Source organism: Anser anser, assembly GCF_964211835.1.
Source record: "Anser anser genome assembly, chromosome: 8".
NCBI lineage: Eukaryota > Metazoa > Chordata > Aves > Anseriformes > Anatidae > Anser > Anser anser.
Window position 1 is genome coordinate 27,770,986 of NC_139728.1, and position 23,715 is coordinate 27,794,700.

The 23,715-nt window shown below is 43.7% G+C and overlaps 1 protein-coding gene across 1 annotated transcript; it reads right to left on the reverse strand.

Moving 5' to 3' along the window:
• Positions 1 to 4,301: 4,301 nt before the first annotated feature.
• C8B (complement C8 beta chain) lies at positions 4,302 to 22,024 on the reverse strand. The gene is made up of 13 exons (XM_083846675.1): positions 21,654 to 22,024; positions 20,487 to 20,729; positions 18,981 to 19,134; positions 18,057 to 18,198; positions 16,755 to 16,896; positions 14,832 to 14,964; positions 14,029 to 14,226; positions 11,768 to 12,008; positions 10,393 to 10,521; positions 9,846 to 10,009; positions 7,486 to 7,639; positions 6,234 to 6,302; positions 4,302 to 4,898 (listed from the first exon to the last, which is right to left on the reverse strand). Exons 1-13 carry the CDS (start codon positions 21,758 to 21,760, stop codon positions 4,747 to 4,749), a joined length of 2,028 nt encoding a protein of 675 aa, XP_083702801.1. The 5' UTR covers positions 21,761 to 22,024; the 3' UTR covers positions 4,302 to 4,746.
• Positions 22,025 to 23,715: the final 1,691 nt, after the last annotated feature.

Sequence of the window (23,715 nt, forward strand, 5' to 3'; positions counted from 1 at the left end):
CCTGCCTTTCCAGGTAAAGGCTGTGCTCGTCCAGAGACAAATTTGCTCCCATGGGCTTGAATCTGATGTCTTCTATGTTGGGAAAATGCAGCGGCATGAAGCACCCATTGAACTTGGGCAAAATTGCCCAGAGGAATGTGAAATGTGGGATCAGAGCAGCAGTTTTCAGCCACGGTTTTATCAACACTCTTTGGCACGGGGCTGGCACGTTATGTAGAAACATGAGACAGGGCTCCTACAACCACAGCTAGCTTGGCTCATGGGCTCAGTTCTTACCTGTACATGGACCTGGGCAGGGCTGAGGAGAAAGCCTGGGAGCAAACGAATGTCGAGTAGGTTAGGGAGCAGCGTATCTCTTCTGCGAGCGGTGAAAGAAGTTATCGAGGGGAAGATTTGCTGCCTGGGAGGCTGGGGAGGGAGGAGGATGCCTGCAGCCTCAGCTTCGGAAACCTTTCTGGAAGGATAAATGCCAGGCTGGAGAATCGCCGACACCACAACAGGAAACACAGGAGATTAAAGGGACAATACCAGAGGAATCCCACCAGCCCTGAGGTTTGCTCCCAGCTCACCCAGAGCCCAGGCGTCCTCCCAGCAGCAGCTCCGGAACAGGGAAGCTGCAGTCAGAGGGAGGGAGAAGCTGTCTGTAAGGTCTGTTAAATAAAAAAAAAAAAAAAAAAAAAGGAAAAAAGAGAGATTATGAGCAATTACACATTTACAATGCCAGTCAAAGAAGCTAATATATCTCCTGCTGAAGTGGCCAGCATGAGAGCTGTGCTAGATGAGATAAGCAGCAAAAATGTACGTTTCTTACTTAAACTAAAAGCTTAGAGGGTACAATAAAACACTGCAGTTCCACCCTGGCTTTAATGAATGGATTTTCCCCTCTTGCACACTGACATACATTTGATATAGTTATTTATCCTATATATTTCTTGCGGCATATTTCCCAGGAGACCTTGTTTATCTCTCTCATAAGTACATGATGGATGTATGGTGCTTTGGATAAATGGTATCACAATCAGATATTTTTATGGATATAGGCAAACTGGGTTATTAACAAAGGAAGGGCAGCGAGGAACCAGTACGCAACAGAAAATAGCAAATGATTGATGACAATACACCTGAGGTTGCAAGGTGCAGGCTCCAGATAACCAGCTAACAGGAGAGGAGATAAGGGCTGTTTCCTACCTCGGGGTCAATGTCACGCTGAGTGCCCAAACGCCTGCGTCCCTTCGAGCCTGCGATTTTACAGCAGCCGAGGATTGCCCACCGGGAGCAGCTCTGAAATTGTCGCCTCCCTTTTCGTCCAGCGCTAATGCAGAGGCACGGGAAGGAAGAAAACATCCGGTCCTACACAAACCAAAAGAAATGCCGGGTCCTGGAGGATCTGAGAGAGGCTGGCATTTGTTGTGGGGCTGCAATGTACCCAGCACAGTGAGACCTGGAGTCCTGCACTACTGATAGGTAAAGCACAAATGTCCATAATGGTAATAATTGCTGTCTGCATCTCTAGTGCTGTTGATTTATGCAAACATGAGGGTGTTAAAATGAGGTATAAAAGGAAGACAGATCTGCAGGTGTAATTTGCCTTGAAAGCTGGTGGGTTTTTGGGTGCTTACTGGGTTCTGCAGCAAGCACAGCAGAACCCCAAGCTGGCAATGTGGGGACTGCTAACACCTCCACAAGGACTCCCCAGATTGCTTCCAACAACCTCTCTCTGTCTCTGTGTCTATTAGTTTCTCTGTAAAGCAGATTTCTGTTCTGTATGCCCTCAGGGACCTGGGTGCGGATGCCAGGAGTGCTGATATTGTCACTGAGCTCTCCGGCCCCACCACTGCAAGGGCTGGCGGGTAGGCCGCGCGGGTAGGCCGCTGCAGCCAGTAACACAATACAGGGAGGAACAGCTACATTCACCTGACAGGGAGGAATAGGAACCTGGGAATTGATTTAGAAACCCTGTGGCTACAACACAGGGTTACAAGGCCCCAGTCACAGCCTAGACCATGTCCCAGCCTCACAGGTCAATGTAAGTGTCTACCTGAGAGGAAAAGGCAGGGAACAAGTGAATCCCGGCTGGAAACCAGGCTGACTGACCCTTTCCTGATGATGTTGGGGGCAGCAGGAGCCGAGATGGTTTTGTGCTGGGAAAGTTGGATGTGGTAGTTACAGCTGACCCAAAATACCATTTCTGGAGCTTCCTAAGCCATGCTGACTATAACGAGTGAAGCACTGGTTTTTACACATAGCAGCAGCGTGGTGTTAACTGCAGCTCTGTGGTGAGACACAGGTGACAAAACCTACAACACAGGACTACTGCAGGTTTAAAGAAGCCCATATCAAGATGACACATTTGGACCAGGGTAGGAATGCAATAAGGGGTGCAATAAAGCTCATTGAGATGAGAGCCTTAGACACAGAAATGGGCTTAACCAGTGCAGAACATGCACACGTCGTGTCTGCAGCCTTCTCCTGCTTTCATACCTGGGTTGTTAATGCAAACTTGCACAGAAAGTGGAAGTGAGAAACACCAATAAAAGATAGTACCAAAATTTAATGTGTACCAAAATGAAACAATAAAAACTTCAGCATAGTACCTTTTATTACCCTCCAGATCATAATAAATCATTAGTTAGTTAAATCTAAGCACAACATCACAAGGACAAGATAAAGTTATGTCCTTTATGGGAGGCTTCCAGAGCTACAGGCTCAATGTGCAACCACGCCTGAAATCATACCTCAGGTAGACTATCCTGCTCATCTTGAAGACCGTCAAATCTTTTCTCTCTTCCTCCAAAAAAAACAAACAAACCACCAAACCAAACCAAACAAACAAAACACAACACAGCAAAACAACCAAACCCAACCCCAAATATCCAAACCCAGGCACTGCCATTTCAAAAAATCTGGGCTTTTCTGATCAGGGAGAGCCTTCAGGTTGCTGTATTTGTCTCTGTTTCACTGCTCGTGGCAGCAGCGGACAGATGCACCATGACCATGTGTCAGAGTGCTTTCTCCACCTTGATGGTCAGGAAAGGTGGTCAACTTTACAAAAGCAGCTCTAGTCATCTGAGAAAGTTTCTTAATCCGATGACATCAACACTTCTCAACAAGGGCAAGCAACTGCACTGCAGTGCACATTCTCACAGGCACCCATGAACCAAACCAAGCTGGTGATCAGGGTTCTCTCTTGCACAGCTTTTGCAGTGCCTCTTTAAAAAGCATCGACAAATACTGCATATAGCATAAGCAGTGACCTTATTGACCATGACCCTGAATGAAGCTTTTCTATCACATAAAAGATATAAGGGTTATACAGTAGATAAGGGAAATGTTTTGGGTTGGCAGCTCAATTACGTAGCCCATTATGACTACAGATCGTGCTTATTTTACATATGCACATATGCAATGTGCTCTTCCTTTCTTAAAGCTGTCACAGAAACCTTGTCAATAAGTGTGGAGGCGGCATGAGGGCTAAAACTAAATGCATGTTCCATTGTTCGGATGTCAGAGAGCCTGAGTCGCTCTTAGAAAAAGTGCATTTAGACAACGTCAGTCTGAGAGAAGAGAAACTGGTGATACCAACCCATCATCATCAGCACCGCTAAAAGCCCTTGGAAGAGCATTTGACCTTGCTGATGTTAGAAGACTCGCAACATTTAGGAGAAACTTTGCACTGGTTGCACTATTTTCCCCAAACAGAGCTGTCTTTAGTAATTTTAAAGCATGCCCCAACAAATGTCTTTGCAAAAGCCATTAGGCACCAATGAGGTTGTAGGAGGGAAGTCCCTGGAACAATCCCTCTCAGGTGAGTCATTGAACCACACGCGGCATTCAGTACAAGTTCCTCTTTTGTTTGACTCAGCTCGTGATGCATGGCTTCAGGGACAGTAACAAAGGGCAAACCATTCGTTTTGCTTTGACTTTTTTCGTAGCAAACTCCCTCCATCTCAGATGTCCTAACCTGAGAGGACTAGCAATGCAACTACTGAAATACAGCCTTTCCCCATCCCAGAAGCATCCCAAAGAACCAGAGCATCTGAGTGGACTGGGGTGCATGTGAGCCTCAGTGTGCCTGCTCTACTTCAGCAATGCGCAGGAGGAAGCTCGCCTCTGCAGTAAGAACACAACTGCTATTCAGTCGTATAACAATGCCTTGGTGTCACCAGACGGCTTCACAATTTGGTTTTCACTCCTTCAAGACAATTTCTGGTATGACAGACAATTTAAGTTAAATACAATAAGTAGGGAAACTGGTGTAGTGAGGCACAGCGGCTTTAAATGTCATGCTAGATACTATCGTGCTCATTGAGATTTAGACTTTAATATGCTGTATTTTGCTCCACATGACACAGCTGTCTTCACAGAAGCTGCATATTAGTGCACATTCTGGCGCACGTAAGATCAAATAGTCTTTTCTCATCTCAAAGAAACATTCAAAAATAAAAGAAACTTAAAATCTACTGCTACTAAATAAGGCAGGAGATCGAGCTCGTCGCAATTAGCCCATTGCAATAGAGACACAGAACAGTATTAAGAACAGTAAGCACATTCAGTTGCATGGGACAACTGAAAAGCATGCCCAAAGGTGTGGTACTCCCAAAGCCTTCTGAATTTTTTCCAACTTCAACGCACGTGGATGAGACCCATAAGCACAGAGAAGCCAACTTAGCAAGCCAGTCAGGTAACGTCTTCCCACTCAGTCTGCAACCTGCTCATCGTTTTTGTGCGAGTTCTTAATGATTCCCTCTAGCAATTAACTGTTTCAGCATCTGGCCCTGAGCATGACGAACCCCCGTTTTGTGGCGCAGGGTTGTTGCACTGTCGTTTCCGTGTTCGTTGACCTCCTGAGCACGGAGACCAGCTGGCCCAGCAACCCCAATTTCCATTAATAGCAGTATCTGAAAACGAAAGAACAAGCCAGAAAGGAGTGTCAGAATAAAGCAGCTCTTTCCAAGGGGAGAGCTGTCAGCTTCCATGAATCATATATAAATACAAACAGCTCCGCCCCATCCATACCAACAACAACATACTTGAGTCATTAACAATGAGTGATTGTTTTAAAGACATTTAATTCTCTGTTCAGCATTCCTCGTGTTTGTTCTAACTAACCTTTATTCAGCAAGGACAAGAAAAAAGCATCAATTAGCTTTATATTTTGTTGTTGGGTGTTTCCCTCCCTGACCTAGTCCAAGCCCTGCTAAGAAGAGCACTAAATTGTCAGCCACATTTTGAGGTGCCAGGGATAATGTTAGCGTGTTCTTCTTTGGTGAACAACAGCTTGAATATTCAGCTTTCTACCCACTGCTTTGCCTATTACATTGTCTTCTTCTGGACCCTGAGCATGTGAGTGACATAAATTCAGCATCCTAAGAATCACAGAGCCGAACACAGAAGCAACACATAAAAGAAGGAAAGGGGAGTGGGAAAGGAAGTTGTATGTTGACAAGCGGATGGATGCAGTCTTTGGGAGGGTTGGATGTGATTATGTGTGCAGTAAACAGACTGGAAAAAGGTGTAAGTGATTCCACGGTTTCAGGCTGAATGGACTGGCTTAGAAACACCTACAAAATTGACCCTCTGCTTGGTGAAATCTCGGCTTAAAATGTATTTCAGCCTGGCTTGCTTAGGACACAGTCATGCAGAATGAGAGCTGGCTACAAGACTGTAAACAAAGCACAGTGATAAATGCTGTGCATCAAATTGTGGGATGGTGCCAGAGCTCTGGGTGCCTGAGATCTGGGATTATTTAGCATCTAAATTAATGAGCTGGAAGAAGTAAACAAAATGATTAAAGTCACAGATCATCCTAAACTAGAAGGAGTTAAGAACATCAGTCAGAAGACAGCAGTGACACAAAGTGACCAAGAAGCATTAGTAAATGCTTCAAAACAACATAATAAGATTTTAAGATTAAAATGCATGGTAGCATATCTAGAGGAAAACAGTCTGCAACATAGTGGCTGTATCAAAGGGGAAAACCTAAGGAACAGAACTGCTGGAGGAGCCCCGAGGCTTGCCATGGGTTGTAAATTAGGCAGGAGTTCCTATTTTGATGTAATTGCAAGGTGGGTGGGGGTGGCTTGGAACTGCAGAAGTAAAGCCACTTTTGGGCGAGCACCAAGAAATTCAGAATTTTAGAAGAGAGCAGGCAAAGGGTATCTGTCACTTCTGCAGGACCCCAACCTCTTGTGCATGGGGCTGGACAGCCAGCAGCAGGGCTGGGGGCCGCTTACCTCTCCTGTTGGTGATCTCACAGGCAGTGCCGCGGTAGCCAAGGGGACACAAGCACTCACACTCTGTCCCTGAAAGCAAGCAGAGATGTTGGGATTACAGACTTCATTTCAAGTCTCGTTTCCCTGCAGACACCCAGTCCTTTTCAGTCCTCTCCTGGGAGGAAGAGATTACGTCAGCATTTTTCTCTGTTGGTGGAAGTATAAATTAGCAATAAAGCAGGGAAGCTGTGAGTATGCTGCCGCCCCACTTGCCTCTCCAGCAAGTCCCCTGCCCCTCTCCAGAGATGTCTTGGCAGTGTTGGGAGGGGAGCAAACTGTTTGCAGTGGGTGAGGAAGGGTTTGTGCAGGAGGGACACCTGCATAACCCCACTTGAGCTTCCCAGGGCCACAGTACGCTTCCTTCCCACAGCTGGACCCAGGGTGAGAGCTCCCACCTCAGAAAGTAACGGCATTGAAAGCCTCTCCTTGAGAAGATCCTAAACGAAATGCTAACCTGACTTAGATCCTGAGAAGTTATTTAAACAAGGGTAATCATGAGACAAATCCTCTAAGTGCTACAATCATCTAGCTGGTACCTGAAGCAATTGTTTCTGCGTCAGGCACATTCAGATGATAACGATCCTCATCAGGACTTCTGCGGATGCAGATTGGAATTAGGCACTTGAAAAAAATGGTCCCTTTGTTAGAAGCTCTCATCACATCATATATCTCTGTTTAGGCAGTGTGGTTTTCATTCAATTTGATTATTTTTCCCCTTCATTTTTAAATCACAGTCTGCTTACAAAGGAGGACAGCTTCTTATTAGAAATGGGGGGAGGTGATGGTGATAACTGTGCTTGGCACTTATGTAGTGCTTTTCATCTTCAGAACACTTTTACAAACACTAATTAATGCTGAGACAGTAGTCACTTCTCCAGGATGATGGAAGCAATCTTAAAAGCAAAGGAGGAGACATCAAGTTGCTGCTTTTTTTAACACATAATTGAAAGGGGATCAAATTTTTCCATGGAACTGATACAGATGATCACTCCCATTAAAAAGGTGCATTCTGTGACTCTACTGTGTTTACTAAATTGTGGCACTCTACAAATAGACCATCTTCTAAAAAAGCTATTTCATTTCTTTTTTATTACCTGGTAGAGAAATGACAGCAGTAACTAAAGAGCAGATTACTCGCTAAGCTTCCTCCCTCCCCACAAATTCCCTGCTCATTGCTCTCAGAAGCCAGAGAAGAGGCATGAAATCCTCCTACCTTTCATAAAGGGGGTCCCATTGCCCTGGCATGGAGCGCAGCGACAGGAACTGGTCTCCAGCTGAAACTCATCAAGAGCCCGTCGCAGATTTTCTTTTATTGTGATTGCATTAGCGAAGTCAGTCGGAGTCACCAGCTGGTACAGCGGCTGCACCTAGAGGGAGGGCAGGAGCTGCACTCATTTTGTTGTTCAAGATGGTGCGAGCAACGCATGGCTCCGTGGAAGCACAGCTGGGGAGGGAAATGAAGGCCTTGTGGCACGTGCTCCAGGTTTCCCATTAGCGTTTCATTCAACCTAGTGAACAGCAGCAGCACGAATCCTTGCAGGAGTCCTCCCCTTGGTTTACAGCACCAAAGGCACTGCAAACGCATAAGGAGATTCAACAGCCACACAGTTGAAAAACAGGCAAAGTTTCAGTTTCATTCAATGCTTTCTTACCATTTTCTTGATTTTAACATTTTGAGACCAGATTTGATCAAATTTACTTTTCCTGAATGCTCTCTCACTCCAATTTGAAAAGGACCCCCACCAGACCCACCCACAGAAATCTTCTTCGTTCCTCACACAGCTGCACAGCACAGCCATGGGCATTCACATTGCACTTTCAGCACAACCACTTCTGCGTTTCAAGGCTGATTTCTCTGCTTATGAAGCCAAGATAAGGGTTTCCACTACCTTCAAAAGGGAGAGGATTGTGATCTTCAAATACAAGCACCACAGATAAGGCCAGTGGTGGAAGATAAGAGTGCACGGCACAGTGAACGTGCTGTAGGAAACAAGGAGGCTTTGTCCTTCTTATTCCTTTTTCTGAGGAGGGGAAGTTAAGGTATCCCTATATATTGGCAGTCATCTGCTAAAGCCAGGGGGATGATGCTGGTGCCTCTCCTCAGACAACACTTCCCAGATTCCCATTCTTGCTGTAGGGATACTTTTTACTGAATTCAGTAAGCATGAATGGTCCCTGTGCTGCTGTTAAGAGTCTCAAACTGCTAGAAGTCGGAGGTTTTAATAAAGAATGCTCATTTCCTGCTGCTGTACGTTCCCTCTTCATCAATTATCTGTGATCCATACTTTGCTTTTTGAATTCAGATCATACATACGAGGAAATACACTAAGAGTGACCTGCCAAGGCCCTTCTGCAGTTGATTTATGAACTGATTTGCTTCAGTTTTCCCTAACTAAGCGTTCCTGGGCTGACTCTGCTGGTATGTTTGATCTTCAAACCCCACAGGGATTCTGGTATGGAAATGAGGGATCACAGACACCAAATCCAAATTACATCCATCTGGGGTTTTCACTGAGCAGCCTGGCTACTGATGCCAGGCCAGACAAAGGATGCCACAATTGGTTGTGGGAGAACTTTCTGGAAATGGGATCTGTGTAGGGCGTTGTGCTCACATTGTCTCCTGCTGGGAAACTTCCCAGTGCATTTCTGAAGCTCTGTCCACTGTGCACCAGGGGCATGGGAAAGAAAAATGCACTGCAGCAAGTACTGGAAGGGCACTGGCAGTATTTCCAGATTACTGATATTTTCTTTGCTTCAGACTGCTTAGAATTCACTTTTTTTTTTTTTAACAGTCAGAATTTTCAATGAGAAACAAGTTCCTTTTACAAATATCAATATTTTTGCCTAAAATTAATTTCACAATGAAGACCAATAATAATAACAAAACCAATTTCCACCTCTGACAGTCCAAACTCCTGCTTTAAAAGGATGTTTTCCTCTGCCTATGGTATTCAATCAATGTTCTCTCAGAAGGAGCTTATTTTGACATTAAAAACAATGAGGCAGAATCATTACATGCTTCTGCTCACTTTTCACTTTTACAGCACTTTGCATTTCTAAAACTCTTTGGGATCAAAAACCCTTGACCCTTCAAAACCCAGGGCATGTTTTTATTTAGCTAATCTGCACAAACATCCAAATATGTATGGTGAACTTGACCTCCTGAACCAGAGAGAATTGTTGCTAAATAGTCACTGATACTCATGGAAGACAAGAAATTTCAAGCAAAAGAAGTCCTTATAAAATATATGCTGACAAGTGATACACTGGAAAAAGAGGAAGTGGAAAGTCTTACCTGCTAGGTGGGCAATAAGCAATCACATCGGCATGGACAACTTACGAAGGGTAAAAGCTGTTTACTTCACTTCCTTTCAGCTACACCACACTTTTTAATGCATCACAACTTTGATTTCCTGATCACCCATTCTCAGAGCAATGATGCTACACCATATAGTTCTATCAGTTGCCCTAGAAATTGCCCTTTTTTTAAAAAAAAAAATCACATTTTTTCAAACACAGAGCTCTCTGAGGCACTCAGCTAAGTGAGGCTGAATGAAGCAAAGCATACAGTACCTTTAGCTGTATGATTTCAGGGTTGTACTGTACAGCATCTCCCCACTCCTGCATTAGCGTGGCAGTCGGCAGGCTTCTGTAGGCCAGTGCAGTAATGTGTTCGCTTGCTCCACCACGAACGAGGGCGATGAAATCTTCCACGTACTGCTTTTTGGCGGTGCTGTCTGCAAAAAAATGCATTCAGAAAGCAGTCAGCTTTGCACAGTTATTTCTTTGGGGACTGAAATGGGACATAAGCTCACAGCAAAGCACCTCTGGAAATGACCCATCCCGCTGAGAGAAGGCAAAGGAGAAAGGCCACGGGTGCTTCACACCTGCAGCCTGGTTTCCTACACTGTGTGTCCTGTGCCTCTCCTGCTGCCTTGCAGCAATACCCCCAATCCTCCTGTCCTTTACACCTGCCCCCTCAATTTCTTCCCTCGGGTGGCCAGCTGTAATGCTTGGAAGTTCTTCCACAGCCTGAAGCTTCTCTCCACCACGATGGAAGAAAAGATTTTTCACTGTGACATAGGCTAGAAATGAAATCACCAAAGTGTTTCTTGCTTACCTCCGATCTCCTTTAAAAGGGCATTACAGCCTTCTACGTTTATTCCAAGACTCAAGCGGACATCTTTAATAGTTCCACCAATTTTAAAGCCATGCTGTGCGCATTTCTGGACATCGCTCAAAGTATAACCTTAAATAAACAGCAAAAGATTGCAGTGTTTTAATAAAATAGCCCCTTTTTTATGTCCTTATATGCAGAAAATATAAGTTGATACATGATTTTTCTTTGGTAAAAAAGATGAAGCCTTCTTTGGGATAATTAACAGATCTCATGGTCTTCCCACACATCTGATATTGGGGTTGATCCAGTACAGCCCTTATTAATGCTTATAGTCCATATGCAATTAAGGTAGGAACCATTGTTTTATGACATCCTGGCACAGCATCAGGTACAATCAGTCCTCTCTACTGCCATCTTTCCCACAGACGAGGGAGCACTACTACCCTGAGCTCTACTGCAGGCTCCTGATCTAGTTCTGCAGATACTGCCAGGCAGCATTTGCAAACAACATGCAAATGCAAACAACAATATACATTAGTTCAACACAAGTTTGCTCATGACGGACCCACGCCAACGTCTCAGAAATTGCTGTTTTTTTGAATATCTGAAATCTGAATCTGAAGTCTGTCTCTCTGGGCCATACCTGCTACAGCACAAGCTAGCACATTCCTAGCCAGCAGAAGAGCAAACAGACCAAGTGCCGCACAAAGCAGAGTCCACTAAATGCTTTCACAAATAGACAGCGAAGGCAGTTCCTCGCTCTCATGCCAATGAATAAATAAGAGAGTGCAGCTATTGATTAATGTCACACAGCTCTCTCTACCCTACACAACAATCATCATTTCTTGCAAAAAAGGAAGCCAGAGTCAAAGAGCACGAGCAGTGTCAGGCACAAGAGTCACCCAGCAAATTATTTACTGTTTCCTACATGCTGGAAAAGCTCTCGAGGCTAAAGGTGTTTCAAAACTGCCATTTGAAAGGCAATGGGAAAAGAACTTAGGCGAAGGTTTTCAAAGCTAACAAAGGCATTAAGCTACATGACTCTCATTCATCTCAACATCGTGTCAGCCCCCTGAATGCGTAGTCTAAAACACTTGCCCCAGGGCCCTTTTTGTGAACTGGCAGCACCCACAGCTTGAGAGCTCTACGAAGTCCACGATGCTGAGCATTCTTTGAAAACCAGGTGCTTTATTCACTGCCATGAAACACTGCTACTCCCGTATTTCCTACGGGCTATCTTTGAGATGTTGTTGGCTCCTTCTTCCACAGCCTCTCTTTTCTGTCCTCAGATCTGAACCATCACTGGGTACCTGGAGAGGGATTTTCCCACTGAAAAGCCAGGTCTGGCCTTTTCACAAGCTTCATATGCACGTACCTGCCTTTTGGAGCTCATTACTGTTCAAGACTAAAGTATATTCGTAGATGCCACCGATGGTAGCCTCAGTGATGTAGTGTGTCCCGTAGTCTCTGTACAGCTCTCTGTACTCCCCGTAGCTGTACTCCAGTGGGAGCTGATGGAGTCTCTGCAGGAACTCGTAATGCAGCATCAGGGCTCGGGGCTTCAGCTTATAAGTGGCAACAGTCAGCTCAGAACGGGCGTGAATGAATTTGCTGGACTACGTGGCATACAGAAACACAGGAGAATCCAGAAGTGAGCATCGTCGTTCTTGCCACAACGTGCAGGTATTTGCCATTACATAGTTATACTGGTCAGCGCTTATCAATTTAACAATTTTCAACTGGAAATATTTTAATTTAGTAAAACCAAGCCTTTTAGTAGTAAAGTTTCTGAAAATCGGGATTCTGACAAGGACTGGAGAGAGGAGAAGGACGAAAGGGGGACACCCAATACAAAGAGGTGACGGCTCAGGTGTTCAACAAGGGAAAAGCCAGGTTCAAGACTCTGCTCTGACAGATGCAAGGACACAAACAGCATCCCAACAGAGTGCTCTACCTGTAATACTGTTGACCAGCCTTTGCTTCCACAGACTTTCTCGTGAAAAAGCTGAACAACTGAAATCATGATGATTTATACATGAGTCAGTAACTCTCTGGCTGATCCAAATTAATATTTATATTTGTCTTACAGAGAATATGCTATCACCAAAACTCCATGGAAAGAGGAAAACACAAACACTTGCACACATGCGCATTTGTATGTATTTGTGTAAATATGTGTATGTGGGTATATATTATATCTCCCCTTCCTGGCATAAATGTCAGGAGCTGAGGTCTTTTGTTATGTCCAAAGAATTTGTGTCCAGTTTGGGCCAGCAGGAATACCACATCAAAGGCATTTCAACATAGAACTCTGTAGCTTAAATAATAAAATAAGGACTTAGTACAGGGTTTCTTTCTGGATATCACTGCAAATGCTTCTCATATACCTCTGATCTTGTCATGGGAAATGTCACTTTGCAGGAAGCAAATGCAAGTTTAATAGCAACAAGGAATACCCTGCCATTGCTGAGCGCACTGTATACTGAGGGAAGAGACATAGATCAGCAGTACTATTAAACCACTGACAAGAGCTAGGTTTGTTTACAGCAATAACAGATGAAAAGAAGAAATCAAATGATGTTGCACACGGCCTCAGAATGAATCTCATAAAGCAGTCCTAGGAGTTATAGATTAAAGCATCTCCAGCCAGCTTAAAGTGTGCATCAGATCACAGCTGTGACCACATCTCTGAAGATGAGGCTGGAACTGACTGTGCCGTCTGTATTTTGTGGTGTGTGTGTCCTTATCTGATGAATGATGTATTCAGCAGATAGATCACATCAACTGAAGTAAAATGGCATATGTTAGTCTATAATTAAACCCACAGAAGGCCTGCTAGCAGTTTTCATTCCATGTTATTGTCAAGGCTGCCTACAGCAGAATAGGTTGGCTTCGCTGTTTGCATTATCACTTACCCAGGTGACAGCTCCTGCCTTGCTGAACCCACCTAAACGAGGAATGGCCCTTCATGTGTGACATGCTATCCTGTAGCAAACACACAGACAACAGCTGTCCACGCCACAGAGTGTTTTCTGGACCGTCTACAGGTGCAGAAATCCTGGAACTGCAGAAAATCCTATTTGCCCCTTTTTTCACCCAACATTTCTCCATTACTCAGTGTAACCCACCCATGGGGCAGGGGGAACCCTGGACTCCCGGGTTCATTAGCTAAACCCCAGTTTTACCTGTACAGATTGCCTCTGCTGGTTGCACCCACGTGGAGACCCTGCTCAGGGTCCCATTTGTCCATCTCCTACCAGCATGTTTACTGCAGGGAGGGGAGGCCTTCTGCACCTGCTTCTTAGTTTCATTTTTTGCAAGTGATTTCACCCCAAACACCCAAGTGTGGATACCCAGCAGTAGACTGGACAGACTGTACATGATTGTGGCTAATTTTAAAGGTTGGCAGCCTGGTTCCTGGCAGGTCTGTGAATAGAAAAGCTCCTGGGTGCTGCAAACACAAACCAAGGTGTTGTGGCTTTATAAACACTTGACCAATACAAACTGCAAAATCCAATCGGGGGAAAGATTTCATTCATCCTAGTCATGGCTGCTGACCTGACGATGGGGATGAAATCAACAGACACACAAATACAGAAAACGTGTTAGCAGAGAATTAAGTGGAGCAGTGCTTACTGTTGAAGAAAAGCTTTTCATCCTTTGAATGAACTTCTTGAACCTGTTGTCATTTTGACTGTAACCAATTTCAAACAGTCCAAATATATTTATACCGAAGCCGAAGCTAGACTGAGAAAGTTTTTGCCTGAGGACATTTCTTTCATAACTTGAGTAGGAGTCATATTCAGTCATTGTAAATTCATATTTGCCTTTGGTCTAAACAGAAAGCAAAAACAACACATTTTATTTCCTGCGTAGTGATCGTATACCTGAAGCATGGAAAGGGAGAACAGATACAAATGTACTTGTGAATTAATGCTTGCACTTTGAAGATGAAAAGCTTTGTATAATTGCAAAGCATTACTATTATTAACACTACTTCTTCAGGAATACCTGATTTACAGCAGCAGGGAAGCTACTATCTCCTCCATACTGCACGGACCTCGGGCCTTTACTGAATATGTCAATCTTACGCGAAGAAGGTGAAACATGGGCAGCAATGGAAGTAGAAACCCTGAGAGGAAAAGGTTTCCTGATGGACAACAGTCAAAAAGGCCTAGGCTTTGCAGTGGGAAGGTTCAAGGGAACTTTGCCATCTATTCCAGTGCACACAGATCTTAATATAAAGGCACCGTTCCAAGTCCATCTACTGCATGGGTTATTAACCTAAAAGTAGGGCTAAACTCAGTCTCATCCCATTTGATTGCATGAGTTTCGAAATTCCTTAAAAATAATTTAGTAATGAAACTTGATCAGTATTTTGCACTAAATTATTGGAATATACTTATGTATGCTTAGCTGCAGAAGAATCTGATACGTACCTCTGGCACATAGCTTTCTACATTGTATGGTTTTCTGAATCTTGTGTCCACAATATAATGGGGAGAACATCCCCCAGCATAGTACCTGTGATCAAGAACTAATCCTTCCAAGTTTTTAGTGAAGATATTTAACCTGTATATGAAGCATAACAGCAAAATATTAAATTTATCATCGATTTAGGGGTACACATCAAATGGGTTGGGTGAGAAAGGCAAAAGGGTTTTTTGTTTGGCTGACAGCTCTTTGTTGCATACTTCTTTATCCTGAAACCCCAACAGAAAACTCTGTCTCTTCCACTGTTTGATCAGCCCAAACCCTCCAAAAAACCTCAATGCCTAACAAACAAAGACAGAGACAAATGTTGACACTTTGCTGAATATGATATCAATTACAGAAAGGCAGTTTTATCTACCCAACTAGGAATAACACTGGGAGAATTATGCCTGTGTCATCAGTCCAGACTAATTTTTAATTGACATTTTCTTTGTTCTAGTTTATCAGTCATAATCTTTGCTGTGTTGGTCAACCACAGGTCAGTGGACAAGAAGTAAAAATTGTCAGGGAATAAGATCTAGGTAGCCAAGCAATCCTTTAACAGCTCCTTGAAGTCACTGGGAAGCTTTACTTTGACTACAAGAGATGAAGGACAGTGACCTGTGCCCAGGAAGGATGCAGCACTGCAACCTTTTTTCATGGAGTAATTTAACCAGGCTCACTGCTTTTCCCACTGCTGCTGGTGGGTTAGTTGCAGTAAAAACCTTTCTGTTACTCACTGTCAGGACAGCCTAACAGCACCCCTGTGGCACACAGATGAGGACATGCTACTCATCTCCAAAATTCACCATCAAATAGTAATGAGTCATTAGAGGACACCCCCCTCCCCCCAAAAAATAAGCTACTATAGTCCATGTAGTGTTCCCATTACTGTTCCAGGCCTCTGCTAGACCTGCCTCTCCTTGTTTTGGGGAGAGAAACTTGCATGATAATGACACCGAAGCTGTAAAATATTAACTCTAATTTTAGAACAAACTGAGAAGGAGGGAAGTCCACTAAAAGCAAATTACTGAGCAATTGTAGCTTCAAAGAGATGAGAAGCATGTTCCCATAATTGTCCAACATTATTTTAAATTTTGATTAAACTCAGAAGTACAAAGCATTAGCAATGACATGAACAGCAGCCATATCTCCTGAGAGTAAGTAGGAAATTATCATTTTCCCACAATGTTTTTCTTTCTTTTTTTTTTTTAAGCAAAAAGCATTTTTTTCCTGCAGAATTAAAAAAAAAAAAAAAAGACTTTTCACACAGTATGATCTTACAGAAAGTTGCCGCAGTCTTAGCCAGTAAAAGGTGAATGAGTTCAGATGTGGATTTGAATCCGCACAAAGCTGGGGCTTGCTAACATGCAAGCAATAAAACAATACACTGTGCAACAATACAACTTCATAGACTGGTTCAGATTTTAGGCAACCCAAGATGCTGGTTTAAGACACTTGTGCAAAAAAAAAAAAAAAAAAAAAAGGAACACTGAATCTCTCTCACTGATTGATTTAATCGCAAATACCTGTAGACACAAGGGAAGTGTTTGGTGTTTACACTTCTCTTTTCACTCCCCAGGTTTTGGCAATACAAAGAGCACACTGCAGCTCTTGCAGTAACCATTTGCAGGCTGAGCTGATGCACTCCGCAGGGTGCACATGTACTCCTGGGTACACCTGGGACCTTACTCACCATGTCTCTCCCAGAAAGACTCACACAACACACAGTCAATAAGAATTTTCCCACAGGGCTTTAGATCAGGACTCCAAATGCTGTGTGACTGTAACTCCTGGCTACAGCAACGGCTACAGCTTTTCTTGGGTCAGCGTTTGTGGCTGAAGCCATTACCCTTATATAAAACGTCTCATGAAGATCACGGACTTACCCTTTTGCCAGATTCTCTATTCCCCAGTATTGCTCCATCTTCCGGTCACATTTCTGAAACACTTTTTTGCAGTTTTTTTCATCTGACTGGTCTCCACAGTCATCATCCCCATTACAAAGCAGCCTCCGCATAATGCATCTCCCTAGGTTGCGATATGTACATTACTCAGAAAACAATCTATTGTCATGCTTAGTGGTAATAGTGCAATATCACAGTCCCCCAGCTCAGAGGCTAGAAGAAAAATAGAAGACTCTTGTAGTATATGGTTCAAAACTACCTGGAAAATATTTCATAGAATCATAGAATCGTTCAGGTTGAAAAAGACCTTTAAGATTATCAAGTCCAGCTGTTAACCTAGCACTGTCAAGTCTACCACCAAACCATGTCCCCATTCACCACATCTTTTAAATACGTCCAGGGATGGTGGCTCAACCACTTCCATGAGCCTCTGATTTTTAATCACCAAATTCCATTTACTCAATTTTGCTCAAAACTTTCAAAATCTTATAATGACTTTTTCAATCTAAGGTTAAAAAAAATCAACAACGAAATAAGTATAAAAAAAGGTTAGAATATTTTATGAAAAAAACATTACGTTGGAGATTGCTCTGCAGACAGGACGTGGTATTACTTTTTATTTTCTCTTCCCATGTCCATCATTACTGAATTCTTGTTTTTCAATCTCATCAAAACACACACGTTGGGTACAAGACTGGATCAGCAGTTCCTCTCCTTTACCCCTGAGCAGCAAAATGGAGCCCAGCAGCTTTGCCCCATCTCCTGTACTGACCTCCCCTCTGCCACAGTGCCCTGCTCCCTGCACTCTTTCTCCCCACTGCCAGGAAGCAGGCACAAAGCAGAGGCTGTCCAAATTCTGGACATGGCTAACACCTGCCTTGCTTTCCCACACTCTTTGGAGAGTCCCCGACTAATTAGTCATTCACATGGATGGAGAGAAAGGCCACATGGACCACCATAATAACTTGTTGTGCTCTTGGGTATGCGATGCTTGGTACGTGTTCTGCTGTTGCCATCGTAACCACCTGTGCTATGGATTTTGCTGATATTATATCAGTAGCTTTTAACTTCTATTTGGATTTTTTTTTGGAGATTTTAAAGACATGCTTTAGACTGGCAGATGTTGACTATTATAGAGTCACTCAAAATCACTCATGCAAACACACCACAAGCATAGATGGGCCAGGGTCAACATCTGACATCTCTTTAGCCTGGCAAATGCACGTAGAAGAAGAAAGTTGAGTGTGGTGATGTCAGAGATGTCACCATGCAGTGAATCCTTACCTGTAACTGCACATACAAAACCTTCACATCTGACTTTATTTCTGCAAGGATTATTCGTAACACAGTCTTCAGTTTCTTTGTCAGAGTAATCACACGGCTCTCCATTGAACTGAGAAGGTTGTTCCAGGCGGGCAAACCTGTACTGTGATGAAATAACAGAATATTGACTGGAGCGTACAGAAATTGTGAATTTTATGGTTCCCTAGTTCAAAAACAAACTTTGTGCTGGGGAGATCTAAGAGCAGAGTGATTAAAAAAAAGTGTAGGCAAAGAAGCGTGACACTGCTAACACACCTCATTTCAAATGTTTCTGATCTGGGACAGTTTAAATTTTACTAAGTAAGGTCTGAGAACTGGAAGGGATAATGGAAAGTTTGCTTTTATATGACAGTTTGTTTAAATGTGCCTGACAGGGGAGTGCGGGCATTTGCAAGAGTAAGGAAGGATTCAGTTACATCTCCTCTCTTTCAATTAGCGCTGGTAACGACATCCCTTGTTATTTTCTGTCAGTGTATTTACTTGGCCCTCTATATCATTAGGGATTTTTTTTCCGCCCACAACACTGCTGTGAAGCAGTCAATTACTCCGTCCAATATGTTAGCCCTCCTTTTTTTTTTTTTTCTTCCCAGCTTTTAAGATTAACTATTTGATACAAAGCTTCACTCTTCCCAACTCACATCACTGGTTATTCCTGGTTAAGCCTGGAACACTTCTCCAGCTTGTTAGCAGAGCTCCCTCTAGCAACGAGGATTTTGCTGTTCATGCTACCGGGGTCATTACCTTCATCTGATGGGCTTCGCTGGTAGGGAACGTTTGTTGGCAGACTACAAAAAGCGAGAGGCACTGATTGTTCCCAGGTCCTACAGGGGACCATCAGTAGGACGGTGCCTTCTCAGGCTTTGTGCCTTGGCCACAAGCACTCACCCTTTTCTTCTGGCAGGGATCGCACTTGCTCCATGAGGACCAGGTGGAGAGGATGCAGTCCCGTGGCCGCGGCACATCTCCTGCGGACCGGGGCCGCCTGCTGTTGGCCACGCTGCTGTTGGTGCCGCCCAGCCCCAGGGGCTCCTTACCACCACTGCATTCAACAACACGAGAGCTTCAGTGGGTGAAAACAACGAGGCCAGAACAACCCAGCCTCTGCCTGTGCAAAACTACATGCCGAAGAGGATTAACGTCTGTTAGGCTGTACCACACGGGAAACACAACCCTCGTCCCAGCAGCCTGGGCATCATCTCAAGATGCTTGAGCCCTACAAAATAACCCAGCAAAGTGGCCAGCAGGAAAATCTGCACCACTGGCTCCTGCCCTTGTCCCCCTGCTCTTGCTGTACCTGGTCCCTGGCTGCTGTACGCGATGAATAGCTCCAGAGCCAGGCACCCCACAACAAACACCAGCTGCAATGCAAAGGACGGCTTACACACACTCCGTATTTTTGAAAATCAGGCTTAAGTGCCTCCCTTTGCCAAGCAGGTGACTTTTTTCTCAAGCTGGGCAAAACTATTATCTATTCTCAGTTCTCAACAGAGTCATTAACCCATTAATCCCATTCATCCCAGTGATGAATCTGAACCCCAAGCGTGAGCCTCCATTCTTCTGCCCCACCATATACAACTGTCTCCAAGGTTTCCATGATGCTGCAGCCAAAATGTTGCCTTCTCTTTCAGCAGATTCACTATTTCTGATTAAATCCTCGTTCCAGACAAATGCTTCCTTGTAGCACCTAATCTAAGTGGGAAAGCTCAAATAAAATATTGACAGTGAGTTTCTTTTCATACCGCTTTGACAACCAAACTACCTCTGCTGTGTTCCCAGCTCCTCCGCCAACACAAGGAATAGCACCAGCTGAAGCTGTATGATTTACTGCCTGACAAGGGGCTCTCATTACTGCGTATTAAAAAATCACATGGAATAAAGGAATTACAAAAACTCATCAGCTCACTGAGGCATGAATTCAGAGCTCAAAGTTCAGAGAACAGTGGAAAAATGCAGTTAGACCATAAGTATTACAGACACTGATCAACTGCAGCCCCTTGAAAGAGCAAAATCTATTAAGCTGATAGAGAAAGAAACAAGTATCAGGCAGATTTTTGCCATTTATGTACTCAAAGAAAATGAAACCTCTTCCTTCTAGCACACTTTTGGGCAGCTGGCACATCAGGAGGTTTAACGTTGCAAACACAACTCTCCATTACAATGCGACCGGGGCAATTTGTCGTACCAGATTTATCAGATGGGATTACTTTTCCCAAGTCAGACACAACGCACTATGTTAACTTCCAAACAATGTCTTTTACTATTCATTAGAAACACAGAAATAGCTCAAGACAGCAATTATGCCCCATAGAAAGTAAAAGCAGGCAGTTGGTGCTGATTTTCCCAGTTTTATCATATCACCCCAAGGACATCCCTTCAGAAAAGTTCGCTTACCCAAAGCAATGAACATTTAGGAAGCCGAGTATGGCACAAAGCAGCAGCAGTTTGATGGGGTACAGAGCAAATACTGTCTGTACCGTACTCATCATGCCAATGTACTGTCGGTGATTCAAAACCACCACCGCTCCACTCCCAGTCTGCAGGAGGATTTGAAAACGGTTCGAGCAGAAAAGGACGAACTGCTGGCTCGTTGGATTTCCACACAGTAAACAGCAGATGACCCACCACCTGGCAAATCTGCAAGGTAAACTTTGTAATTGTTAACACACAGCTTTCTGCAGGCAAGTGGGAAGAAAGCAGAGATCCGTCCCGAAGCAATTTACACTTTCGTTTGCAATGCTCCTTTCAAGAGGCAGAAATAAATGAATATTTCAACAAATGAATTACTCAAATCTTGGCAAAAGGGAAGCAGTAAGTGAACCAAAGCCAGCTCTCTAGGAGCAGACTGTGAAATCATCCATCTATTTCTGCTTTTAATGCCTGTTTGTCTCCCGGAGGAAGGCCGGGCAGTTCCTCTGCCTGCACACAGATCCTGGGCACTACCTCTCACCGGGGCTTGGGCCTTTCCCCAAAATGCCCAACGCCCTGAGGCCACGGGCATGGGACCTGACAGGGTATTGACCTACGTGGGCATAAATAGGGCAGGGAATTCACCAAGGGCTGCCTCCCAGCAGCTCAGTCATGCTTTCAGAGGCAGATCGGGATCCTCAAAACCTTACTGAGTATTTCTTCAGTTGCTTACTGAGGCACAGGCCCGCTGCTTCTCAGTTCAGGTATGGCTCTCTTTGACTCTTGAGACACAAAGGCCTTCCTCTTCAACCTACCACAAGCATTTTGGAGGGTAAAAGTTCTCCAAATCTGCATTTCCCTGTGCAAAATAATGTATATCGTTGTTTTCCCAGCCTCCCTCTGGCTGACCAAGCAGAGGGGTTCTCTGAGGAGACGCGGCCCTGCCCTGTGGCCTTCGCACCACAGTCTCTTGCCCTGGGCCAAGGATCTGATTGCTCCGATGACAAAAGGAATAAATTAATTTTAAATTGCTCATTACGGGAATGATAGATGCTGTACATAAAATTAATCATATTCACTGACACAAACCCAAACCAACCTCGGTGTAATGACCTGGACAAGTGTGGCACCTTTTAAATGTGTTGTACTCACCTCACAGATGGTACCGTCTCTGAAAAAGAAGTAACTGGCTGCTGCTTTTTTAGTTTGGCAACTTGATGATAACCATTTAACACAGAGAAGCACATTAACTCATACATTAACAAAGTCCAGTAGGATTTTGACCAGAACAGGAGGATTGTTGTTCTGGCAGCCGGTTTCTCAGAGTGTTACTGAACACAGTCAGTGACTAGCTGCCCTGTCATCTCCGGAGATGGAGGACAAACTATTAGGAAAGATGGCTGAGACTGGCTTTTTGTTTGCCTTTTTTTGCCTTACTTTTTGTGTGTGTCAAATGACTTTGACCCCAGACTAAGACGAAGGTGTGTCTATTTGATACAGCTTGCTCAACCTTTGACATGATTGATTTCACTGTTAATTATTTATGCACGACAGAAAAAAAAAACAAAACCAAAAAACACAAAACAACCACTTACAGGAAAGACCTCTCCATCTGCAGGACCCTTGCTGGCTGAGAAATGCAGTACAAATCCAATATTGCAATAGCAGCAAGAGAGAAGCTAAGATTGAAAGCACAGAGCACACTCTGTGTTTTACTGCAAACCACGATAGTGCCACAGTTTGTGAAGACCCCCAAGCAGCTTGCTACTGCTGGTTGCCATGCTGCTCATCTCCGTTTTACTCCTTCTTTCCACACACATCTTAGTGGTGATCATGCCTTCTCCTTAATTAGCTGGAAGATGTTAGGTTAAAATCACAGCAGGGACCAAGGAGGCAGAGTTTCCTATATGTTAACATACTGTTCAAAGAGAATTGAAAAGCATAATCACGTTTTCCACATCATTTATACCGTGGCTTAACAAGAGGGAGGGCTAACATGCAAAATTCACAATGACAACCACTGCTTGTTTTCCACCTCCTTGCAGCTTGAGGCATAATAGGTCTGTGGATCAGTGGGAATGTCACCCTGTAGCACTGCCTGTGTCCTCTTTCCACAGTTTTGTGCCTTCTTCATTGCTGAGTGTAATAGCCCCAGCTGTCTGCTGAGCTGTTTTTTAAATCCCAAAGCATTTAACCCTAACAATGTTCTAAGACACTGGAAGTGGGTTTTATCACACTTGAAAATGAAGGCTCACTAAGTGTTCATCATGAGCTTTCAAGTGCAATGCATCCTTTGTAGGGTTCGTAACACCAACGAAAGTTTCTAACCTCTTGCCCCTGTAAATAAAACCCATACAGTTTCACCAAAGGTGATTTTTTTTTTAAATTTAAATGGATGCTTTTTGCCCAAATTAAAACTCTAACACATACTGGAGATGAAAGGACCTCCGTGGAAAAGGTTAGATGGGAGCAAGAAGTTTTTATGCTGGTCAAAAACAATTTTTCTCTTTTTCTGAAAAGATCTTTTCATTCCCTGCTTCATAACTCATATTTCCTTCTGCAGAAGAACGCAATTGTCTCATTCAAAGGTAAGAGGGGGTCTCCCACAGATTTTAATGGTGAAGAGCATAAGGTGGCAAACACGTCATAAAGTTTACAAATAACAAACCCCAAGGAATATTTCCAGATGTTTACTTAAAACTGACTCTGTTGCATCATAATTTCTGTTACTAATACAGTTGTTTTCTGGTAGTGAAGCTGGTATCTGTAAAGTCATGGACGTAAAAAATTCACCTTGTCAAGCTTATTTTCTGTTTTTGCCTTTTGATTTAGTAAAAAGTAATGCCTCATAATGGCTTGGTTCAAACTAGGTAAAGGTACATCTACACTGAAAGCTCTATTTCTAGGGTCCTGTATGGCAGTGGTTGCAGTATCAAGTAGACAATGCAAGAAAAAAACACCATCTCCATCTCATCTCCACTGGACTTCAAGATAACACACACACAAATTCATTTTCAAACTAGAAACTCAATGTATTTTGAAGAAAAACCAAGATTCTCATCATCTCAATATGTCAAATAGTACAAAATTTACAGAGAATTGCAACAGCTTAAAGCTTTATAACTTCTGCTTATTTTTGATACAACATGCTTCTGACCCTGAGAGCTTTTCTCAAGCTCCTAACAACTATCTGTTGTTAAGGAAGACGGAAATG